This window comes from Apium graveolens, chromosome 5 (genome assembly GCF_009905375.1).
Source record: "Apium graveolens cultivar Ventura chromosome 5, ASM990537v1, whole genome shotgun sequence".
In the NCBI taxonomy this organism is placed as follows: domain Eukaryota; kingdom Viridiplantae; phylum Streptophyta; class Magnoliopsida; order Apiales; family Apiaceae; genus Apium; species Apium graveolens.
The window spans coordinates 30,692,828-30,716,317 of record NC_133651.1 but is presented as its reverse complement, the minus strand read 5'-3'; the positions used below and the strand labels follow the sequence as shown (position 1 = coordinate 30,716,317).

General features: G+C 34.2%; 4 protein-coding genes and 1 long non-coding RNA gene across 5 annotated transcripts in view; 3 read left to right on the top strand and 2 right to left on the bottom strand.

Moving 5' to 3' along the window:
* Positions 1–3,263: 3,263 nt before the first annotated feature.
* On the top strand, positions 3,264–5,710 carry LOC141723779 (uncharacterized). Its single transcript, XM_074525668.1, has 2 exons — positions 3,264–3,822; positions 5,386–5,710. The coding sequence occupies exons 1-2, from the start codon at positions 3,428–3,430 to the stop codon at positions 5,495–5,497; spliced, it is 507 nt and encodes a 168-aa protein (XP_074381769.1). The 5' UTR covers positions 3,264–3,427; the 3' UTR covers positions 5,498–5,710.
* A 1,118-nt stretch (positions 5,711–6,828) lies between these two features.
* LOC141723778 (uncharacterized) lies at positions 6,829–13,119 on the top strand. The gene is made up of 12 exons (XM_074525667.1): positions 6,829–7,183; positions 7,274–7,402; positions 7,783–7,977; positions 8,754–8,801; positions 8,874–9,002; positions 9,601–9,725; positions 10,850–10,960; positions 11,521–11,629; positions 11,765–11,883; positions 12,190–12,343; positions 12,478–12,622; positions 12,738–13,119. The coding sequence occupies exons 1-12, from the start codon at positions 7,067–7,069 to the stop codon at positions 12,800–12,802; spliced, it is 1,446 nt and encodes a 481-aa protein (XP_074381768.1). The 5' UTR covers positions 6,829–7,066; the 3' UTR covers positions 12,803–13,119.
* A 293-nt stretch (positions 13,120–13,412) lies between these two features.
* On the top strand, positions 13,413–14,967 carry LOC141661418 (uncharacterized). Its single transcript, XR_012549938.1, has 2 exons — positions 13,413–13,796; positions 14,412–14,967. It is a non-coding gene; the product is annotated as an uncharacterized LOC141661418 (long non-coding RNA).
* A 158-nt stretch (positions 14,968–15,125) lies between these two features.
* LOC141661442 (GRAS family protein RAD1-like) lies at positions 15,126–16,994 on the bottom strand. Its single transcript, XM_074468450.1, has one exon. It carries the CDS (start codon positions 16,981–16,983, stop codon positions 15,415–15,417), a length of 1,569 nt encoding a protein of 522 aa, XP_074324551.1. The 5' UTR covers positions 16,984–16,994; the 3' UTR covers positions 15,126–15,414.
* Positions 16,995–19,941: 2,947 nt separating this feature from the next.
* The window catches only part of LOC141659948 (uncharacterized), a 4,342-nt gene continuing 793 nt past the window's right edge, over positions 19,942–23,490 (bottom strand). The window contains exon 2 of the mRNA XM_074466891.1: positions 19,942–20,041. Within this exon, the coding sequence (XP_074322992.1) occupies positions 19,942–20,041 (100 nt within the window). The remainder of the gene's footprint in view (positions 20,042–23,490) is intronic.

The window sequence follows — 23,490 nt, the reverse complement described above, 5'->3', positions numbered from 1 at the left end:
AAGATTGGTAAAGCTTTAAGGACTGTAAGTTGTAGTTATCTAGTCAAATTTTCATGCATTTGTACTTAATATTTTTGACATCATCAAATATTTGTTAAACTTGTATATTATGCTAATTTACAAGTTGGGGGAGATTGTTAGATATATTTGATAATGTCATAGCTAATGTGATTTATGTTTAGTTTTCAGATCTTACTTAAACATGATAAATCAGTACTTACTGAAAGTCAGGACTTAAGGATATCAGTACTTATATTATCAGGAGATAATTATCAGAAGATGGATATCAGAACTTAAGTACTGAAGGACGTTCAGATAAAGAAGGCAGCTGGTTAAAGGAAAGAAGATCGAGACAAACATAAGAAGAGATATGCATGAAGATGGAATTCTATGAAGAATAGAATACTTGGAAGAAAAGATATCTGATTGATATATTTTAGGAAGCAGAATTATATTCCATATCAATTAGCGATTATCTTGTAACTATGTAGTATATAAACACAGACATAGGGTTTACACTATAAGTGTTATCACAATCGAGAAGATTATTCATTGAAACCCTAGCAGCTCTCGTGATATTTGTTCATCACTGAGAGAGAACAGTTCAATACTGTAACAGAATTTATTGTCTTAATAAAGTTTGTTTTCTGTTACGTGAGTTATTAAAGTTCGATTTGATTGTGCTATACACTGTATTCACCCCCCCCTCTACAGTGTGTGTGACCTAACAACACCCAACAATTAGGGTTCACGTTCTCACAAATCGGTTCGGTGTTCATTTTCAGAAAATACGCATACTCGTCCTTTTACAAAATTAGGGTTATATTGATTTGGAAAAATATTGACCACAACATACAATCAAGTTCCGCATAAAATATATGTTTATACTTTTTTGTACTCCCTCGACGTTCCGACATTTACGGGGTATGTCCCGAATTTCCGAATTTAATTTCTGAAAATTCAGGCAACACTTCCTCTGCTTATCGACATACCCGTCGAATAACTCGACGTCAAATCACAACAACAAACCCACAATTAATCCAAATACAAGTCCTAACCTCCGATTCTACCCCATCATAACAATCAAAATTCCACACATTCCCAAGTTTCAACTTAATTACAATTATTAATTATTATTCGTATCTTATATTTATTTATTTTAAAATAATAGGACTCAGATTAAATCATCACAGTCCACCGTCCGCTCGTTGAAGTTCATCGCGGACGGCGGTAAAATTTATTGGTGCCCGAAAATATTCGGGTATCCAAATAAATTCTGCCGATTATTAAAACTATTTTCCGAGAAAACTGAATTTAATATCACGAAATATTAATCAATAATCCTGCACCAAATCAGAAAAATAATTAAATAGTATAAAGAAACCCAAAAACAATTGCATACAATCACGCGCACCAACACCACAGTACAAACGGAAGCACAGGGACGATCAGAGAACAACACAACCACACAGACTGAATACAGACACAAGAACTAAACACACACACAACACATATGCGTACGCATAACACACACACGATCATAGCATACACAGACACACACCACGCACAGGTCGGGAAAAAAAAACAGGCGGCTGCATACCGGAAACAACAGGGAACGGCGGAGGGCAACAGGGGAATAGATAAATAAAAAAAGAAGCAGAGATATAGAGATATGACAGGAAATAAACGAGAGACGAGAGGAGAGATCGAGTGTTGCGAGAGAAGATAGAGGAATTTCAGAGTGAATCGGAATTGAAGGAGAGACTGAGGTCGAGATGCAGGGGCTGTATTTGTGTTATTTTATTTTGTTAACTGAGCAGCTGACACGTATCCTGCAATTAACAAGGGAGAGACATATGTACAATTAACACCCGACAACCTAATTTTATACCACATTCCGCAATTTATCGAACTAAAGTGTGAATAAAGCAAATTCATAAAGTTACGGACAGTCTTAAAATTTTCTAAAAATCCCGAAACTAATGAAATAAAATTTTCATAATTTTTAAAGTATTTTTGAAACGCAACTCGTACCCGCATTTCATAATTAACGAATCGAGCTGCACTTAAAACAAATTCATAAAATTACGAAAATAGTCTTAAAATGTTACAAATATCTCGAAATTTATAAAAATATAAATTTTGTAATTTTAAAATAATTTCTAAAACGCAATTTATACCCGCTTTTATCAATTAAACGAATCGACGCGCGGGTGGAATTAATCCCTAAAATTACCAAAATAGTTTTAAGATTCTCGGAATATTCCAAACTTAAATAAATATGAATTTCATAATTTTTGAAGAATTCTAGAATTAAATACGGATTTTACAAATAATTGCACTCAGAAAATCATACAGGGCTAAATAATTAATGAAATATTGATTTTTAAATTTTATAAAATCCCAAAAATAAATATCGTCATTATAAAAACATAAAAACAATTTTAAAGATAGTCCCAGTATTTATGCAAATAAATTTGCAATAAATCCACTTTTAAAAGTGAAAACAATTCGGTACTACTCAACCAATAATTACACGAACGATCCTATGCATCATAAATTACACATAAACAATAATAGAGTAACATAGCAGTCAAAATCAATACACATATTTATTTAATTAAATATTTGATAATAACACATTTAAATAATATAAAAGTATACGAGTCGTTACAGTAAATGTAATTATTAGAAAATTCTTAATTTCTGTTTATTTCAAATTAATTTACATCCCAATTTGGAATAATTTCTCAATATTCATTAATATCCACAGATATATAATAAAATTTGAACAGAAACCTACATTTGAGTTGAAATATATATTGTTATATTGTTTAATGTTTAGTATTTCTTTCCTTTGATTTTAGATTGTTATTTACAACAATTTTTTTTGAATAATTTTGTATTTCGTTACCATCCCATTAATACATGAACAAGTTCACGTTGTAAAATTTTAAAAATATCATCTCACTAATACATTAACAAGTTCATGTTACAAAATTTTATTTAAAAAATTATTTTAACTCTAGAATTTTAAATATTAAGAAAATTTAAATTAGTTTGTGTTAAGCACTGAAGTGATTTAAATAAGAAAAAGAATTTCAATAATCACTTGATACAATAAGAAAGTGCAAGTAACAATTGATGATTAATTCTTAAAAAAAATCCATGAAAAAGTATTTAAAATTAAATATAAACATTAAAAAAAGAAAAATAAAAAACCAAATTGATGAAAATACTTTGACTCCGACAAATATCAAAGGATCCGGTAGCTGTAAACAAGTCTGAGAGTCCTAGAAACCTCCGCCACCTTATTACACGACATCAGGGTTCAAAGCCGGCCAAAACCTCTCCCATCTAAAACACAACCTATTACACCTATAATAAACCCCCAAAACAATAAAAAAAAAACAAATAAAAAATTGAAATGGCCACAGTTTCATTTTCACAACTGCCCTCTCTCCTCAAATCTCTCTCCTCTCTCAATCTCTCCCAATCTCTCCCACCACCACAAACAATCACACTCCCCAAACCCTCCACCACACTCTCCCAAACCCTCACTCACAAGCCCCCCATAACCCCTCTGATCAGTGTGTTGTGCCCTGGTTTGGCTAACTCAAACACCCTGTTCTTTAAATCAGCTTATAATCTGCAGGTTATTGTGGGAGAACATGAGCCTGAGGAGAAGCTGATTGGGAGGTTTCGAAGAGAGGTTTTGAGAGCTGGGATCATTCAGGAGTGTAAGAGAAGGAGGTATTTTGAGACTAATCTGGAGAAACGGAAGAGGAAGGTTCGTGATGCTGCTAGGCGAAATCGTAAAAGGTCGTACTCGTCCTTCCCATTTTAATTGCTTTATTGTTCTGGATTTATACACCAATTTAGACATACTTTAGGCTTGTGGCTATGTGCTTTGTAGGTTAATGGATCCGTAAACATTTGTTTTAGAATTCTGGGAGCTATGTCTTTATTTGTTTGAATAAATAAGAATTTACTGTATTATCGAGACGCGTTACATTAGCAATGGCTTTATGAAAGTTATATATGGTTTTGATTATTGACAGGTAGGTGATAAATTGGAATCTGATTATTGTTCTGCATGAATGAAAAATATAACTGATGTATGGTCTGTGTCAGAGGAATTGGTTAAGGTTTCTGTGCAAGTTCTACATTTTTTAGCATTAAGTCAACGTGTATATTGTTCATATGATGTTTATTTAAATTGTACTCCTATATGACAATCACCACATTCTACGCAGGAATCATTCAGACAGGGTTGATTATTAGCCAACGAGAATCAGATCTCAGAAATTGTATTTTTTTCAAGGCCAAGGACAAATTTTATCTATGCCCCTAACCACTTAACACCCCATCCTTTGAGATCACTGTTGACATAACCTTCCTAGTATGTTACTCTTTGTATGTGCCCATTGAATCAACATTCTTGTCTTGACAGTTGACGGCAATAGGCACAAATCCAGCTAGTGTGATTTTCCCCATATTAGTATCTCTAAAGCTTTACCGGGAGACGTGATTCTGCAACAACCTGCTAGAACTTTTATATATTTACATCAATATATGAGTTTCTGTGTCATTTAGAGTAAAAAGTCAAAACGGAAGTCCCTAGTAACTTCCACCAAAGTATCCATTGATCTCCAAGTATACTATGAATAGGAAATACAATCAATGCTATAATCTGCTTATGTGCCCACATCATTTATCTACTTTAGCACCTCCTTGCCATTAAGGTACAATCAAGCTGGAAGCCAACAACAATTATTCTGGAACTGCCAGTATACAACTGCTAGCAATCATAAGTAGGATTGAAATGGACCCTGGTTATTTGGTTAAACTATGGTAGTTGTCTCAACTCTCCACTGAAACAACCAAATAAACATTATATGATTTCGGAAACATAGAAGAAACCCTGTAATTCTCCTTTCTATACATTTCAACTTTGTATAGGAGTGGGAGAAGATAAAGGAATAGCCGAACAGCCAAGTATGTGTGTCTTAAAATTTGAACCTCCTGAGAACATTTCTTTTGTTAGGTTGAAGGTCTTCGTTCATTCTATCTCTTTTTTATTATTATTTTAAACTATTTGTCGACGTCGTCGTCGACTCGTCGTCATCATTATCATCATCATCATCATCATCATCATCTTCATCATCATACTCATCATTTCTTAATTGCGAGTCATACAATCCTCCTGTGTATGTTATTAGACAAGGACCCTTATCACAGTTCTCCACATTTGATGTTTAATTGGATTTTTGAGTTTTGTTTGGTTTTTTTAATTCTTGCTGTTCATCTCTTGGCAGTAAGTATTTTGCATTTTGAATTGGTCCTATATTTAATGATAAACTAACACATGTTTTTTTTACTCAGACGACCAATACTGAGAGCTCTAAAGCAAGATGAGCCGGAAGTTTTTAATAAGAAGGTCAAGGATGAAGAAGATAACTGGGATTTTATTGATGTTGATCTTCCCTATACTTGACTTGTGCCAAACTAAAGCTAGTCAACTGCATAATGCCCTTTTTGTTGTAGTGACATAGTGACTTGGCTAAGGCTTAGTCTGTGATACATTCAGAATTTGAAAGGAAGACAGTATTAGAATCACTAATATAAACGATTCACTCTTATGACTCTTGGCTAATCTCCTAATGAGCTATGGCTTATATCAATCATGTCAAACTGAATTACCCATGCACTCTGGATGTTTAGATGCTTTTTGGAATTCCTTTTGTTTAGTTGTAAGTTGTAACAGCTCATTTGGAGTTGATATCGTAATGCTCACATTATTGTTTGGGCGGTTGGTTTTATGCATGTCGATAATTTGACTAATTTAAACCAAGGTAAACATACCGAGTATATCTTACTTGTAAGTAAGCTACAAGGACAGTGAGATTTACGTAGTTCTTACTCCCACGAGATTCTTATGTATCCATAATATACGAGAATTAGTCTAAGTATTCTTCTTGTTTACTTCTCATCTACTGAAGCAGAGAGCAAGAGATTAAACACGAGCGGCTGGAGCAGTATGGAGCCGAGGAATGATTCACGGGGTGTTTAGTTCATAGTTAATGAGTCTGGTTAATGGAAATCGGAATCTCAATCTTTTGTGTTAGTGTTTGGATTAATAATTTGATGATTGGGAATGAGAGCTTCATTCTCATGATAAATCATTTCTCATTTATTCATTGAGATACCGTGTGAGTCCCTTTTTCATTAACCATTATTCTCATATCTCTCATTCACATTCCTGTATTCGGTTCCAACTAACGATCCAAGCGTCACTTAACGTGTAAGCAACTTGCTAAGGGCAAACAAAGCATGAGCAAGGCTGGCATGATCCACGATTTTTTCATTTGCTAATTCTGGCATGTCATTTGCGTGCGCTATCTTCTTTACTAGATTACATTAACTTTGTCACTAGCTGGGGCTTAATTAAAAAATATTTTATCAGATATTTATACATTCTTTTAGTAATATAGCTAAATAATTTGTAGAAATGCGAAATTAATCTTTTTCGATAATTTTTAGTACCATCATTACATAATTCGTAAAAATGCGAAACTATATTTTTTAGATCATGGATATGACAAAATTTCATTAAACTGAAACAAAAATTCTAGTCCAATACCATCTAGTACTCTTACTCTATTCCTTTAATCCAAAGCAATTGTCAATTGTCATGTAACAGTAAATTATGTAACTTCCCAAATTAACCAAACAATTATCAAAATAAAAATACATTAATAAGACAAAAATGTATAAAGACCAAAGGATAAAATGATTAAAATGAAAGATCCTTTTCATAAGCCAAACACAAATTAACGTTTTTCTCCTACTTGTTCATTTGGATGTTCTTGAAATACTTACACACAAATATCTGTATCTATATATATTGGATATGGGTATATGTTTATGAGCCACAATTCAAGAATTTAAAGATAGATCGACTCCTTTTTCTTTAGTGGACTCTCTACCTTGGATATAACTGAGGTGGGGTTGTTCTAATATAGTTATACAATACATAATATACGTACAACTTTAGTAAACCAGTATGGCTCCTTCTTTTGATTTTAAAGAATTTCAAGAAAATCTTCAACTAAAGTTGAGACCTTTACAGCGTTCATTTCAGTTTTGGGTCAGAGCTGCTGATATTTACACTGGCTATAAGGTTTTGTAATCTTGAATCTTTGGTAAAGTTTTGATTTTTATTTTGGGGTTTTGTTTGAATTCTTGATGGGGTTTTTGTTTTGTTGTTTAGGTGTTTCAAGTTCGAGTTGTTTTCGAAAAGGATGTGCAGAAGCAAGAAGCAATGTGGGAGAGACAACATGAGTTTGCTGCTGAGAAGATATATTCTATGTGCTCTGATCTTGGTGGATTTTTCCTCAAGGTATACATTAATTCATTTATCATTTGCTATTTTATTTCATTTTGTGTATCACATTCGGGTTTTTCGTATTTTGTGAATTAGTTATATTTGTGTCTTGATTAGTTTTGATACACATGATTTCATTTAGCATTTCCCCTTTTGTTTTATTGGGAAATTTCGTATATCCCACAAGAGTTTCTGTTATTTTGGTTACTAGGCTTATTAAAATGTTTTGATTAGTTTTGGTGTGTTAGTTATCTTGTAGGATGCAGTTTTTTTGGCAGTTATGGTTTTGGTATGTGTCGTTAGATGTTGGAAGAACTTTAACCATTTTCTATTTATGGTAGAGGTTGATATAGTTTTGCTTTCTTATTTTGTGGCGGGGCTTGGGATTGGCGCAGGTTGCTCAAATTATCGGGAAACCTGACTTGGCTCCAGCTGCTTGGGTGAAAAGACTTGTTACATTGTGTGATCAAGCTCCGCCAACACCTGCTAATGTTGTCCGTCGTGTTCTTGAGGCAGAGTTAGGTCAAAGTATGGAAGAAGTCTTTGAAAGGTTCGACTTGGACGCGCTTGGTTCTGCCTCGATTGCACAGGTAAATTTACCTGTTTAGAACTTTCTGTTTCTTTGTAGGTCCTACTATGATGGCATGATCTAAATGAAGTTAGGCACTGTGAGTTATCTCCCGTGGTAATATAGAACATGTGAGGGTGTCTTTTTGTTTCTCTTATTTTGATTGAGCAATGATGTGTTTTCTTAACAACCAAAATCATAAAGTGATTGGAAGTTGTAAAAGGACAACACTCTTTGCGGCAGGATTAGTCAGACTTCAAAGAAAAAGAAACACAATAGCTGGTAATTGGAACCAAAATAATGATTTCAATCAATCTAAAGGTATGCATAGAGAGAGAAATGAATTGTTAGGTACTAGTGCCTAGCACTTCAGATAAATCCATTTGAATTTCAATATATCCTGACAATTACAAACTAACAAAGGTTTGAGTTGATACACTAAAGTATCTTCACTGCTGTCTATCATAGGATATTTGGCTGTAAAAAGGGAACGCATGATAGAATCTTCAATTTTTAAATGTTCTTCGAGCTTTTGATGACAGTGTTCTCCTGAAGCAAATACACATTTCCACTCCCAGTCAGGCGCTTTTGAATTCCTTTTGTTTACTAGATGACAATTAATAATGAACTGATGTTCTGCCCGAATTTGGAGTTAAATAGCTGGCCGCCTCAGAAATATATGTATAGGGTTGCCAATTTTTCGTGACTTTTCATTACCACTTCACAAGTTTTATGGTCTTTGCATTATAATCCTCCCACATTTATGTAACTTTTATATTGTTTTTTTGGGCATTCTAGGTCCATCGCGCAAGACTGAGAGGTGATAAGATTGATGTAGCTGTGAAGGTAAGGGGAATCTGAATTAGTAGTTTTTTTATATGTGATTTGTTTGAAGCTCTAATTGTATATTTATATTAGGTGCAACATCCTGGAGTTCAGGATCTTATGATGACAGATCTACGAAACTTGAAAGCTTTTGCTTTATACATGCAAAAAACAGATATCAAATTTGATCTATATTCTATAACCAAGGAAATGGAGAAACAGGTGATTTTTGTTCCTCCCTTTTTTTCTTGATTTTTTAACTAATAAGTAAAGTTGTAGATTATTTTGATTTATTGGTCATTTTCAAAAAAAGTAAGATAATTATGCAACACTCCGGAGAAAAAAAAATTATATGTTCAAGAATTATATTATTTGTAATGAACTCATCGGTCCGATTTAAGTTACGGTACCAGCTAAGAACTAGAAAGAAGCTAGGTCAGGCGGGAATGTACCTTCCCTCGCATGCGAATTGTTAATCATCTGCATTTTAGGTCTTGTTTTAGTATCATAAAATAGAAAAGCAATCTCTATCTCTCTTTCTCCCTCTATCTCTCTCCCTCCCTCTCTCTCTCTCTCCATCTCTCTCCCCCTCTCTCCCTCTCCCTCCCTCCATTGCTCCATCTATCTCCCTATATTTATATAAATACATAAATGTAAAATGCTGCCTCTTGGCGTATAAAATGTCTTCACATCCCTCTCTTCCACGAATGATTTTAAGAACTGGGCACTATGGTCTGTGGGTCAAGACATAGTATGTTTCTACCAGTTTTATTATTGTGCAAGTTTGAAAATAATTTTGTTCCTACTTATTGCATTCAAGATAGGATATGAATTCGATTTCAGAAGGGAAGCTGATGCTATGGAACGGATTCGACAATTTCTATATAGCAAAGGAAAGAAGTCCCATGTTCAGGTGCCACGACTGATTAGGAACATGGTAACCAGGTAAACAGTTTTCTTCAGTAATTGTACAAGTCTTTTCTGGAATCCCAGATAATTGTGCTTTGAGTTTATTTATTTTGTAAACTTTTGTATGATTTGTACACAGGCTTATGCTTGTTTATATGGAAGTCCAGAATGATTTCAGTTCTCCTAATTGTTATTTAATCAGACAACATTTATATTCTAAATAAGTATTTGATTTGAGTTGATGGAACGTTCACCGCTCTTGGTTTATCTTATGCTGCTTTTGAATTTATTCAAGCATGCCATTAAAATAAAATAAATACCAAAAGAATCTGTAGGCATGATACTGTTTAAATCACTTGAATATAGGACCATTGCAGTCATACGAATAGTATTGCACATGGGGTAGATTACACACTTCATCAGGATTCTCGTGCTTTATGGATTGAAATTGTGCCAGATTCTGTTTGTGAAAGTTTTGAGCTGTTGGAATGTAATTTGTTGCTTCTGCTAAAATTGATGATCACATGGTTTAGAACTTACAACTTACAAGTTGTAATACTTCTGTTGGGCTGGTTCTGGATTTTGGTAACATAGAAACAATTCTTAGCAGTGGTGTTTCTAAATGATTCTGAAATATATATTCAGGGGGTATTTGTCTCTATCATTTAATAATCTGTAATATGTTAAACTAATGGCCCTGAGACTTGGAGGTTAATTTTACACTGATACTGTGATACACATATCACAAGGCTTTCTAATCTTTGTAAAAGTTTTATGCTTTGTGTTTCTAGTAGGTAATATCATATCTCATGTTATTGTTTATTTCTCACTTGGTAATTCCATGCTCCATTTAACATGATTTTATTCTTGTAAGTTGTAACCATCTTCACTTTTTATTAAAAATAGTTTAGCTGAATTCCGTAACTTTTTATTAGTAAAAAAAACAAAAAGGACAAATCCATTCCCTTTATCCCTTAATTAGCATAAACTACACCCTTTTTGGTTGAAACCTGTCACGAACTTAATTTATTGATGGATCTAGATTAGAGATGTTAATAGGGAATAACCATTAACCAATTATTGCTCCATTAACCAACTATTGCTATGTTGGAACTTCAGTTCATTTTCTTTTAACAATTATTTGCCAACTTTTCTAATAGGAAAGTATTGGTGATGGAATATATCGATGGAATCCCAATCCTTAATCTTGGAGATGAAATTGCGAAGAGAGGCATAAACCCTGTTGGTAAGGTTGCAGCAGCAGCAAAGCAGTAAGCCCCCGCCCCTAGAGATGTTATGCTTATAAAGCATGTTTTCTTCCAGTTCTTGATTCATTGTTGTTTCTGGGTATTGCTTAAAGAAAAATACGAAAAAATGACAAAAATACCTCTTTTTTTAAAGTCTGTGACAAGAATACCATTTTTTGGAATGTTTGGCCAAAAATACCTACCTAATACGCATTTTAAAATGGGGTATTACTAATACGCATTTTAGAAATGGGTAACTTGTATAAAAAAAATTAAAAAAAAATTAAAAAAAAAATAATTATGGATACGCATTCGTGAGATGCGTATCATGCCTTTACAAAACATGATACGCATGTCAGGAATGCGTATCATGATTTTACTTTCTTTTTTTTTATTTTTTTTTTATTTTTTTTTAAATAATACTCATTTGTCAAATGCGTAATAGCCTTACCCATTTTTGAAATACGTATTAGAAATGTATTTTTGGCCCTATCTTTCAAAAACGGGTATTCCTGTTACATTTTCTAAAAAAAAAGGTATTTTTGGCCATTACCCGAAAAATACTTATATTTCTCGGGATGCAGGAATATCCTGAAAAATCTGACGCTTGCATACGGAGAAATGATACTGAGGAGTGGCTACTTCCATGCAGATCCACATCCTGGAAACATCCTGGTCTGTAAAGGTTCAGAGGCAAGTGGACTTCGAAGTTTCTACATCTTCCATGTTCTGACTATCTTTTTCTACTACATAGTATATAGTGCTCTATTAAATATCAACATTTGCATCTTTAATAAAAATTTAAGCCTCTTTTAATTCCCAAATTAGATTGCCCTGCTTGACTATGGACAAGTGAAGGATCTGCCTGATCAGTTAAGGCTTGGATACGCAAGTTTAGTTATTGCAATGGCGGATAATGATCCAATAAAAGCATCAGAGAGCTTCAGGTACTAAGCTCTCCTTACTCATGGCACACGAGTGATGTGCTCCCCCACCCTCCCAAACAAACTTGCTATATAATGAACTTGAATTGAAAATTACACAAACTAAACTTAAATATAATCACATTTTATTACCTATTATGAACATGAAAAGAGAAACACACTATTCCAACAACTATGGTCATGGGCTGATTTCTTTCAAAAATAAAAAAAGGATCTTACCACTAACCAGTGATTATTAAAGACATCAATGCACTTGTATATGCAGACTATGATTTTTTTTTTGTATTGTCATGTGATTGTCAATATCAGGGAGCTTGGCATTGATACACTAAAATTATGTGAACTGGAGGAAATTGAAATGCTTAAATTGGCGCAGACAATGTTTGATACAAAGCTACCACCAGGTGTAAAGATGTTACAGCCTTTTTCAGAGGGATCATCAATTAAAAAAATTAGTGTGCGGGTATGTATAAGTTCCATCAAGATTCTGTTGCATGTATGCTGCTAATGCTGTTATCTTCTTCCTATATTATTACTGCACGGAGGATTCAAATTTTGCTTAAAATGTGAAACCTTGTTCAAACTTGTCGATGACAGGCTTTTCCGGAGGAACTTTTTTCGGTTCTTCGGACTGTCCATCTGTTGAGAGGACTTAGTGTGGGTCTTGGAATCAACTACTCCTGCGCAGAGCAATGGCGGCCTATTGCTGAAGAAGCCTTGTACTCTGCAGGCAGATTAAAAGGTTGCTATATCTGTACACAGTAATTAAATTAGTTGCTGTCGTTATACACAAATGCATGCAAAATATTTATAGACTTTTAAATGACCTTCCTATTTGTCTATCATTTCTTTTTCAGATAAAGATTTCAGGAAGAAAGCGCGGAGACGTGGCTTTTTCAGTAGTCTACTCTGGAGAAACTAATTGCTATTTCAGGAAATTTAGACAGAGATCTCGGAAGTCTGCATTTTTGTTAAATTTGAAACCACAGTTTAATTACACCTGTGCATGAAAGTTTTGGCAATACAGAAATTATTTAAGGGTGGCGGCTCTGAGTTGCAGAATCATGAAGTTGTAACTAACAGGAAATCGAAAGATACCAAGGGCATTTTTAGTAATCATTGTTTAACTATTGAAATTCTAATGACAAAGGCATTACTCGAACTACTGTATTGTTGGTTAAACTAGTGCTTATATGTCTTTTCCCTGCCAGAAGAAAAAACTTATCAGGTCTACTACTACAGATGTAATTTTGTTAAATACAAATGTCTTATGCCGGAAAATTGATTTTGCATAATTGTTCACGGTAAAATAAAGTTAAATCTCGGCTAATCAATGTCTTTTAAACTATTTTTCGAATATTCTTAGAGTGATGAAATATGAATGAATATATGCATTCATGCTAAAAAATTAAAAAAAAAATATTACCCGCAAATTAAATAAGTAATTATCAAAAAAAAATATGCTCCTTTAAATTATCAAAAAATAAAATAAAATTACCCTCCTTTAATTCAATAGTGTAAAACTCCCCATAAAAAGATCAGTTATTCAACTAGTCGAAGTGGGCGTACAATAAATTAATAAACCAGCCCAATATCCTCACAGCCCAAATCAATTGGGCTTTTAAATTAATTTCCCGCTCTGATTTCAATTCAGCACCTTCATTTGCCGCGTCATTGTAAAGATCCGAATTATTTCCAATTACATCAGGGGAAAAAAGAGAAAGCAAGCTACAGCGCTCAATATACACAACTATATACAAATCTCTTTTTCTCTGTATTTAATCGAGAGAGATTGCAAAGGAGAGAGATAATGTTGGGGAGAATGAGAATATCGTCATGGAGCTCCCTGGAAGAATTGGAGATGGAGAGATCAGCCTCTTCTAAGCATATCAAGGATGATTCTCTCTCCATTTACGGTATCCTATTTTCATTATTCTTATTTTTTTATGCTCGTAGTTCGAATTATCGACTCGATTATGATTTTTGTTATCTTCCTGATTCCAATTTGTTTAGCTTTTGCTGCCAATTGTGTAATTTTAGGTTTTAGGGTTTGTTGATAAATTATAGTCACTTTTTTAATTTTGAGAAAAAAATTGTAATTATATAATTAAATAATTTTGTTGAAAATTCTGAATTAAGTGATTATTGTTCTGTGTGTACAATTGATTGATACTAGGGAGTTTTAATTTTATTTGGAATCTAATTGTGTAGAGTAGGTTGCTATTAATTTTTTGTGGATGCTTTGTCGGAAGAACAAAATAATTTTTCGAGGCATTTCAAATTCTGAAATGAGCTCAAACGCGTCTTTATATGGTACGTTGTAGGAATATCTGGACTATAAATTATGATTAGTTGATTATTAGTGGTTACATGTATTATTTGATTGGCTAACCTGTTAACATGATTTGTTTCACTAGGTTGATTGAATTTATGCTGTATATGTTTGAGATTTGGCAAATGATTAGTGGTAATAAGAAACAAAAAGTTTACTATGGGTCGGGATTTGTATTGATGTACTTTTGGTGATGTAGAGACTACACTTATGAAGCTTAAAGAGGGATCTCGGCGTAATACAAATCTAGAAAATTTGGACTCGAAGGGGATAGGTGTAGACAATGATGTGGCAAACTTACCACCGATTGTGGAGGAAGCGGAAATGTTAGATACTGACTGTACTTCCTCTGTTACATCTACTAATCAGAGTGATTGTCAACCCATATCCATCAAGAAGCAACAACAGAACAAGAGTATCTCTATTATTTCTTTATTTGCTAGATATAAGAACACTCACTATGGTTCAGGATCGCCTGATCAAAAGGCAGTTGTTGTAGAGAATGGTTGTATATCATCTGATACATCTGAAATTTCTCATCATGTCAATTAGTTACCGGCACAAGATAGCAATCCAAAAAATATATTAATGCTATTTGCCTTTGTCTTTAATTGTGTGGTTGCAATTTTTGTAGAAGGCAGATGTTGTAATGTAGTTGTCATATTGCTTTAATATAAGTTTTCTTTTATTGTGGATTATGTTGATAACCATTTATTATGGTCTGGTGTTTCTAGATTAACAGCAACTTTTGTATCCATTGTTGGATAGACGTTACCATTATAGTTAATGTTGGTGGTTTTCACGAACTATTATTACCTCCATTACCGTTCTAGTTGATATTAGTGGTTTTCTCGAAATTGAATGAAACTGGAACAATTCACTTAGACCGCTTTCTAGAAAATCACAAGGGAAACTTCATTTTGGAATATACATCAACCAGTTGCGCACCTTCAAGTACTGTCTTATTCATGCTTGTTCTATTAGTCTGTCCACATTGATTTACACCTTACTCTGCAGCCAAATTACAACTCTAGTTTATTCATGTCCCTCACTATAAACAAATTAGATTTCTGATTCACATCAAGTGCTGTCTCTTTCTATTTATCTTTTATATGCAAATTGCAGGCTGTACCAATGTACCAATCCCATGAATACCCGGACTTTTTAAAACGTATTCTTTTGACCTTTCACCCATTTTAACTTCAGCATTTCCAGCAAGACGCTGCAACAATGGGTTTTGATTTCCATCCAAGCACCAAGCATCCCTTCTCCTCCACGACAGTATATCCTTCACAGAATTCATGTTTTCCTACCCAATCTTTTGCCTGAGCAATCATCTTAATTGGTGCTGGCTGAAATCCAGCTCTGCTCATCCTCCTTCGCCATTGATCTACCCTCTCATGCCTTTCCACCCGAGCTGGGCCCTCACAACTCACGATGTTTTTTATCTCCTCAGCAAAGTAGAACTGTTCAATTTTTGCACGGCGGGTATCATATTTAGGCAGCATTGAATCAAGAGAGTCGAATATTGCAGAATAGTAATGCAGTGCTTCCAAAAACCTTCCAAGAAAGAATGGTCCATTATGGCTGGAATCCTGCTCAACAAGAGCCAGAATCTTCGGAGAGAGCTCGTGAATTATTTTCAGAACTGCGTTTAATGCACCTCTGCTCTCTTTCACCACACAATGCAGCTGAAGAATGCTATTAATTGCAAGGACTTCATTTTTACGAAGCTTAATGTGTTCAGGCCTGAGGTTTTCCAAGCTGCTTTCAACTGCTGAGAACTCCAAATCTATTCCTAAGCTTCCTGCATAGGCCTTAAGTTCATTCCCAATGATTTTGAATTGTTCAACACATAGGCCAACACCCGTTATTCTCACACAGGATGGAGGTTGGCCAGTCCGATTTGCGAGACTATGGATTAAGTTACGCCATTGCTGACCATGTTGTAAACCAAGGGACATGCCCAAATCCACAACATGAACGAAATTCTCTCCCTCAAAAGCTTCCAATATTGATAAATTCGCCACAAAATGTCCAAATTGAATATGCGGGCAAACTTCATAGACAAGACGCAAAGCTTCTTCCTTCTTCTCTGAGGCAATGTCTATTTTGTTCACAGCCGATGCAGTTAAACCTGCTGTCCCTAACGGCTGAACAAAGGTCAGCCTCTCAGTAAGCCCCTGGACAAAGCAAGAAGCTACACGCTGAAAGGAAGAGCCGAAGACTAAAGCATTTGCACGAAGTTCAGCAAGTAAATCTGAGGCATGTGACTTATCGCGGCAAGCAACAGCTTCTGCACACAAAACCAGAAGCTGGACAAGTCTCATTTCATCAGCAACGCCATCCTCTTTTGTTTCTCCGTCATAATCTGATCCATCGATGGATGCTGCTGCATCCTCCACACCTTCAGCTGCCAGATACCTTTGTGCATAGGTCTTTATATGGTCTCGAATATGGAGACCAGGCAAGCTATTTAGGCTGCTAGTGCTGCTGGTTCGACTAAAGGTGCTGCCAATGCTGTCATTACTACTATAGAAGCTATTGTAAGTATTTCCAAGAAACTCACCCATGCTTCTGGTTCTTTTTAGCCTCTTATTGCTTCCAGTTTCATCAGATAAAGTTGGAATCAATGTTGAGGCTGCATTATCCACAACAGGTAGATACGGAAAAGGAAAAGAAGCCATGGCTGAACTTGTTGAATCAAGGCCACTCATATGAACATTTTGTTCATTGTCATACAAAGCATGGGCCAAGAATCTAAAAGCCATGGAAAAACTCTCTGTAAGGCCCCTCACTCGGTCTTGCTCCTTTCTTAACTAAAAGATGTACTCAATTAAGCTCTGAAGGAACCTATTACATCGCACGTATGACTTAAATAGCAAATAGTCTTTGTGGATTTCTTGTTGATAACTAAGGAATTTACTAAGAGATCAAATTCTCATCATATAAAACAAAGCTCCGCGACAACTAAAAGCGGAAGTTTGTTGTCCGTCCGCATCAGAGAAAGTAAACATAAAGTATAAACAATTTAACATAGATCAACAAGAAGACTCCGCAACTATGTACTCCATAAATTTGGGAGTTCATACGTTGTCATGGCAGCCAAACCCAAATCTTGTGATGTTGAACCTTTTTCGATGTGAAAAGCTGAATCAGCGTGACATAGACATTTGATTATAGAAAGCATTATGATCTCTATTGCTTGCAACACTTGCGATTCTCTGCGAATTGTATTGGTAAGTATCCTATATGGAAATATAAAATCTGATCATATTCTGATATCTCTTAACACCTCAAGATTGGAATTGGGTTTAACAGCATCACATAACAAATTGTTTCATGGTATTAGAATTTTGAACTAGAGCTAAGCATTTGCCCCTAGACTGACCGACTATGTTTCATGGTTTGCGGTGGGCTTGGTTCACATTATACAAAAATGGAATAATTTTGATCCAGGTTCTCTGTTTCAACAAAAAAACCAATCGATTAAACCCAACCAAAATTTTGTGTTACTTATATATTAGAGAAAAGTTGGGTGAAGACTATTTTATTGCATCCATGGAATGGAAGATCACATATGTGATCAGGTTGAGTTTATATATATATACAGGGAATAATCAAATACAAACTAGAATGAAAATGAAAACTAAAAACTAAACTAATTACATCAACCTAATCTAATCATATGTGATCAGGTTGAGTATATATATATATATATATATATATATTGGTTTATCCAAACATTTTCTGAACCAAAAAGCGTTACTTTAGCTAGGGAATGTGCCACAGCATTACCTTCTCGCTTAATATGAGACCAAGATGAAAGATTAAAACCTGAACTTACATCTAATATGTCTCCTAGTAAATTATCCAGGCCTGAGAAGTAAGTTAGAGCTTTGTTGAGTCTCGAAATAATCTGCTGATTCCAACACCACATTCATCATACCAAACCTTTGGGTTTATTATGTAACTCACTACCATATTAGTCGTTAATCCCTCCCTCTGTTTTTTTATATGTCATTTGATTTTTTTGCACACCGTATAGCTAAAATAATAATTTTTAAAATAATTTTTTTATAAATTGAAATTTTAGTTATATATTTTTATTCAAAAAAAAAATTACAAATTATTATTCTAATTATGCGGTCAAAAGATTTAGAAATGTGTAAACAAAACTCAAATGTCATATAATAAAAAATAGAAGAAATATTTAAATTGTGTTTGAAAAATAATATTAATCAAAACATAACCGATTGGTTAAGAATTAATTCGTTATAAATTGGGTTTGAATCGATTCAGATTTTCAAAACCATTCTAATCGAATCATGTTAAGTCAAGATAAACAAGGACACTATTTTACCAAGTCGCGCCTTAAATACACCTAAACAGCAGTGCTCCTCCCCAACTCTTGAACAAATGGTATTATTGAGTTAAAAAAGTAATGCACCGTAATCTAATGTCGAATACTTACGTAAGCCCATACCTAGGTGCTTTTGGAATTTTTAAGGAATGTACATAACTATAATTTATTTTTGAATACTGTCACGTCAAATATTGATTAGGTTTTACAATGTAGTATAATATCAAACTCTTGCACATATGCATGTGGGAATTGGTATTTATTTAGCCGTATGATAGATTCAACTCCCGGCTATCAACGTATAACATAGTAGATTAGCATACTAAAGAATGTTTAAGATTTTACTGGGTGGCATTATACAAGTATTTAATTGTGCTTTTGGCTACTTGCACTTTTTCCATGTCAAAACTGAATCATTCTCTATTTATCTTTTTTTTGGTTAATAAAATTTTGATCATTCTTCGTTACACTACTTTACTACTAGTAGAGCAAGAGAAAAGCCGCTGTGAAATAACATTTTGGTAGCGTTTGGTTCATATTTAAGAAATTCGGTTAACAAAAATCGAAACTTCAATCACATATATTAGTGTTTTGGATTAGTGAATGAATATTGAGAATAGTAACTTAATTCCCATTAAATGAATAAATCATTCCCTACTTACTAACTCCCGTGTTTCCAATTAACCATCTAAACGGTCCTTTGAGTTTCTAGCCGAAATTGTTAAAATCTCAGGTATTTAACGAAAAATATGCCGTATTAATATATTTGACATGTTTTTATATATAGAAACTAGAGTGATTGATCGTTGATTTAGGTTTCAAATTCGTAAGTTAATGACTAAAATTACAAAAATTTATACGAACACATTTGAAAATATAACTTACAACACCAATTACAGTCAAGGCCCATAGCAAGATATCAAGCCCAGACGTTGTTATATATAAGCCTAGTCCAAATGCAACATACAAAAACACAAACATAATCAATTTATTGTCCATTTATTTGTTTAGTAATGACATATAATTCAAAATTTGTATCAAAATAGAACCGCTAGATAAATCAAAATTTATATCAAAATAGTTACAAAATGAGTGACAGTACATTTAATTCTCAAAACTTAATTCTTGGGGGCATATGAATTCATGTGTGTCCCATATTATTTTAAAAAAAGTTATAAAAAAAATTGTAACAATATCTAAGATATCTAGCCTTTTACTTATTTTACTTATTTGTTTGACATGCATGTTACATTTTCATTTTTGGTAATAAAAAAACATATACGTTTTACACAATGCATTATTAATATCGGAAAATAATATTTAGGTATCTTCTGATCCATGGGGAGGTTGATGGCACAAATACAAACTACTCAAATAATAATGTGAAAAGAGTGATGGCTTGATCAACAGCAACTAAGAACTGAGAAGCTGAGACGGTGAGACCAACTCTGCTAGTACCAGGCCAGCTACACAGTATACACATACATAACACACAATTTGAAATGCTAATAAAGGAGAAGACGACGAGGACTACGACTGCAACGATCACCCTGTTACACCAGCACGAGGCGCTGGAGAAACACCATTTCACAAACAACACAACTACTGTTGTTGATGTTGTTGGCAGCTGCCGGGTCGCTGGAAAAACACTATTTCCACAAACGAGCATAAACGTTGGTCACGTTACTACAACCCTGCCAACATCCTACCTTTTCCGGCTTCCTAACCACTAATATCTCCTTGAACCAAAACTTATCCTATGGACACCCACTTGTAAGTTAAATTTGTGATCCAAGGCCTCCTTACAACTTTGCCTCAGCATAACCCAACTATGGTGTTTGTGCTCTAGGGAGGCACCGCCGCTCATGAACAAAATAAATCCGTACATGATTGGCTCATTACAAGTTCCTGAGATAGACATGAAGACCGAAACTAGGACTTGTCCAAGTTTAAAGATCCAGACAGTGGGTACTATATTGTGGACTTGGGCATGCCTCTTGCATGTCTACGTACTCTGTCAAATAACACAAGTGAAAATGACAACTCACTGCACACAGATGACCAAACAGGAGCACAGACCCAACCCATAGTCCCCTAAATATATACAGGATCAAGCAGAATCTTCATCAATTACTTGTACTTCTTTCCATCTTTTACTAAGAGCAACTCCAAGAGTTTGGTCCAAATTTCGTTCTAAATCTCAAAATATTTATTTAATTATTTTAAGGTCTTATAATAATAAATATATTAATTTTGTATGATATAGATATTATCTTTATATTTTTTTATTATTATTAATTACTTGTTTTTATTTTAAAATTATTAATAAATAAATAATAAAATTCTAATTAAACTTTAAATATATATGAAAAATAGTAAACACATTTAGTTATAATTTTTATAATAAAACCGTTAATAAGATCTCATCGCATTTTCATTTATGTTGTGTTTCAAATTAAGTTTTATTTGTTATAATCTTTATATTTATGTTTGAATATATTCATAATTTGAATTCAAGAAATGCAATGTGTAACTCCTTAGTTTTGATGATCACAACACAGCAAGCCATCATGTTGTTATTTGAGAATGTTTGCAGGATATAACAGCTTGATATCAGTGCTGTTTAAGTATCATGACAGCAAGCTATCATAAGACAGTAATCTATTTCAGCAAGCTATGATCACGATTGTCAGAATAACAGCAAGCCAAGATGCACAGTCCAGATTCAACAAGGAAGTCGAATTTCATGGAGATTTTATAGGATCTTCATATATATCAGTTGTAAGGACTTCTCTAATATAATATACGTGCATGATATATAGAGAGCTCATTTATAAATCGTTTTTACTTATTCAAATTGATTTCCTAAAGAATAGGAGTTTGTTTCTCTTTCAAACTCTTTCTTCTATCTTCTGATTAAAACGTTTTATCCTCTGCTAAATAGAAGAGATATTTTCTGAACGTTGGACTTCTGTGTTTCTCTTCTATCTAACGTATACATGAACGTTGGAAAACCATCCCAACGATCTTACACGGTAGAATTGGATTCTAGCCGTTGTAATTTGTTGAGGCTGTTTTCAAACGTTAATGTGTGATTATATAAGTAGTTTTCTTGCAGTTTTATGAGAACGACTTTTGCAAGCAAGAACACATACAACTCCTGATCTTTATTGATTTCAAAATACTCTCGAGCTCTAAATATATACACGTGTTTTATCTTAGAGAGAGTTTATAGTTTGAGTTGTAATCTTTATCATTGATTTGTATTGTTCAAATTGTATTGATTAGTTGCTGGATAAGTTGGCTAGGGAAACAAAGGTTTAGTGGTACTTGCTAGAGGAGTTTGTACTACGGGGTAGTATAGTACTTAGAGAGCAGGTTCTTAAACAGGGTTTCAGCAAGCCATTATCAGCAGCTGGGATAAAGGGAGATATATTGTTGTATCTTGTAGTTGTAACCTTCATTGATCAATAATATATTCTCTTACCAAGTTGGTAAGGGACCAGGACGTAGACCATAGGGGCTTAGGGGTCGAACCTGGCTAAAATTCTTGTGTGTTCTATTTACTTTCCTGCACATTATTTTCTGCATTGCATTTAGTCATCTCAGCTTACTATCATTGTCAGATTATAGTTCAGTTGGTAAAATCTCAGTAAGCTATTATCGGGTAAAATTTAAAAGTAATCCTAGTTAGCCATAATCACCTATTCACCCCCCTCTAGGTGTAATTTCAGTTGGTATCAGAGCTTTGGTATACTAATCTTTCTGTAACAGGAATAGTATTCGATCGAAATGGCTGACAAATATCCCGAAGGAACCTCAGATTACCGAGCACCTCTCTTGCTTGGTACAGAAAACTATAACTGGTGGAAAGGTCGCATGGAAGTGTATCTATCCAGGGAGCCACTAGCTTTGAGAGTTGTTCAGAAGGGTCCTTTTGAGTTCAAGGACAAAGAACGCAAAGTGAGAGACGTTGATGATCTCACAGAGGCTGAACTAATCAAATATAGCTTCAATGGAAAGGCTATGAATTCTCTCATGAATGGGTTATGTCCTAGTGAATGTGATAAAGTCTCTTCATGCAAATCAGCTAAAGAGATATGGGATACTCTGGAATTGTATCATGAAGGATCCAAGAGTTTAAGAAAGGTGAAATTGAGTAAACTAATGAATGAGTTTGGAAATTTCAAGCTTCAAGACGGAGAAACTATTCGAGAAAGTCAAGCTAGATTCCAGATAAATCTGAATGCCTTAAAGCAGCTTGGCAAACATATCCCACAAGAGGAAATCAACATTAAGATACTTAGTGTTGTGCCATTTATCTATGAACCAAAGGTAACAGCTCTAGAATCCTCTCCAACTATAGATACTATGGATCAATTGGCTGTTTTTGCAGAATTGGAACAATTTGAAAGCAAAATCAAGGAAAGCCAATCAAGTTCTATGCAAGCTCCAGTTGCTCAAATGAAGCAATTAGCTCTTCACACTAATGATAGCTTACTGGAATCTGAAGATGAGTCAGACGAAGAACTAACTTTAATATCCAGAAAGATCAGAAAGATGATCGAGAAGAAGAACAAGCTGAAAAGAGATAAAGGCAGATTTTCCAACAACAAGAAGCCCAACAAGGATTCTAAAGATCAGACATGCTTTGAATGTGGAAAGCCAGGCCATTATAAGCGGGACTGCTACAAATTGAAGTCAAAACAGCAAACTGTCTTCAAGGATAAGAAGAAAGCTAAAGCTCTAATGACTTGGAGTGATGATGGCTCGGTTTCAAGTGATGATTCAAGTGGAGACATGGTCAATCTTGCCCTAGTTGGACTTGATGATGATTCTGTTCGAGGAAATTCAGAAAGTGGATACCTAGAAAGTGATTCAGAAGAAGATCAGAGTGAGGTAAACTCTTTGTAAA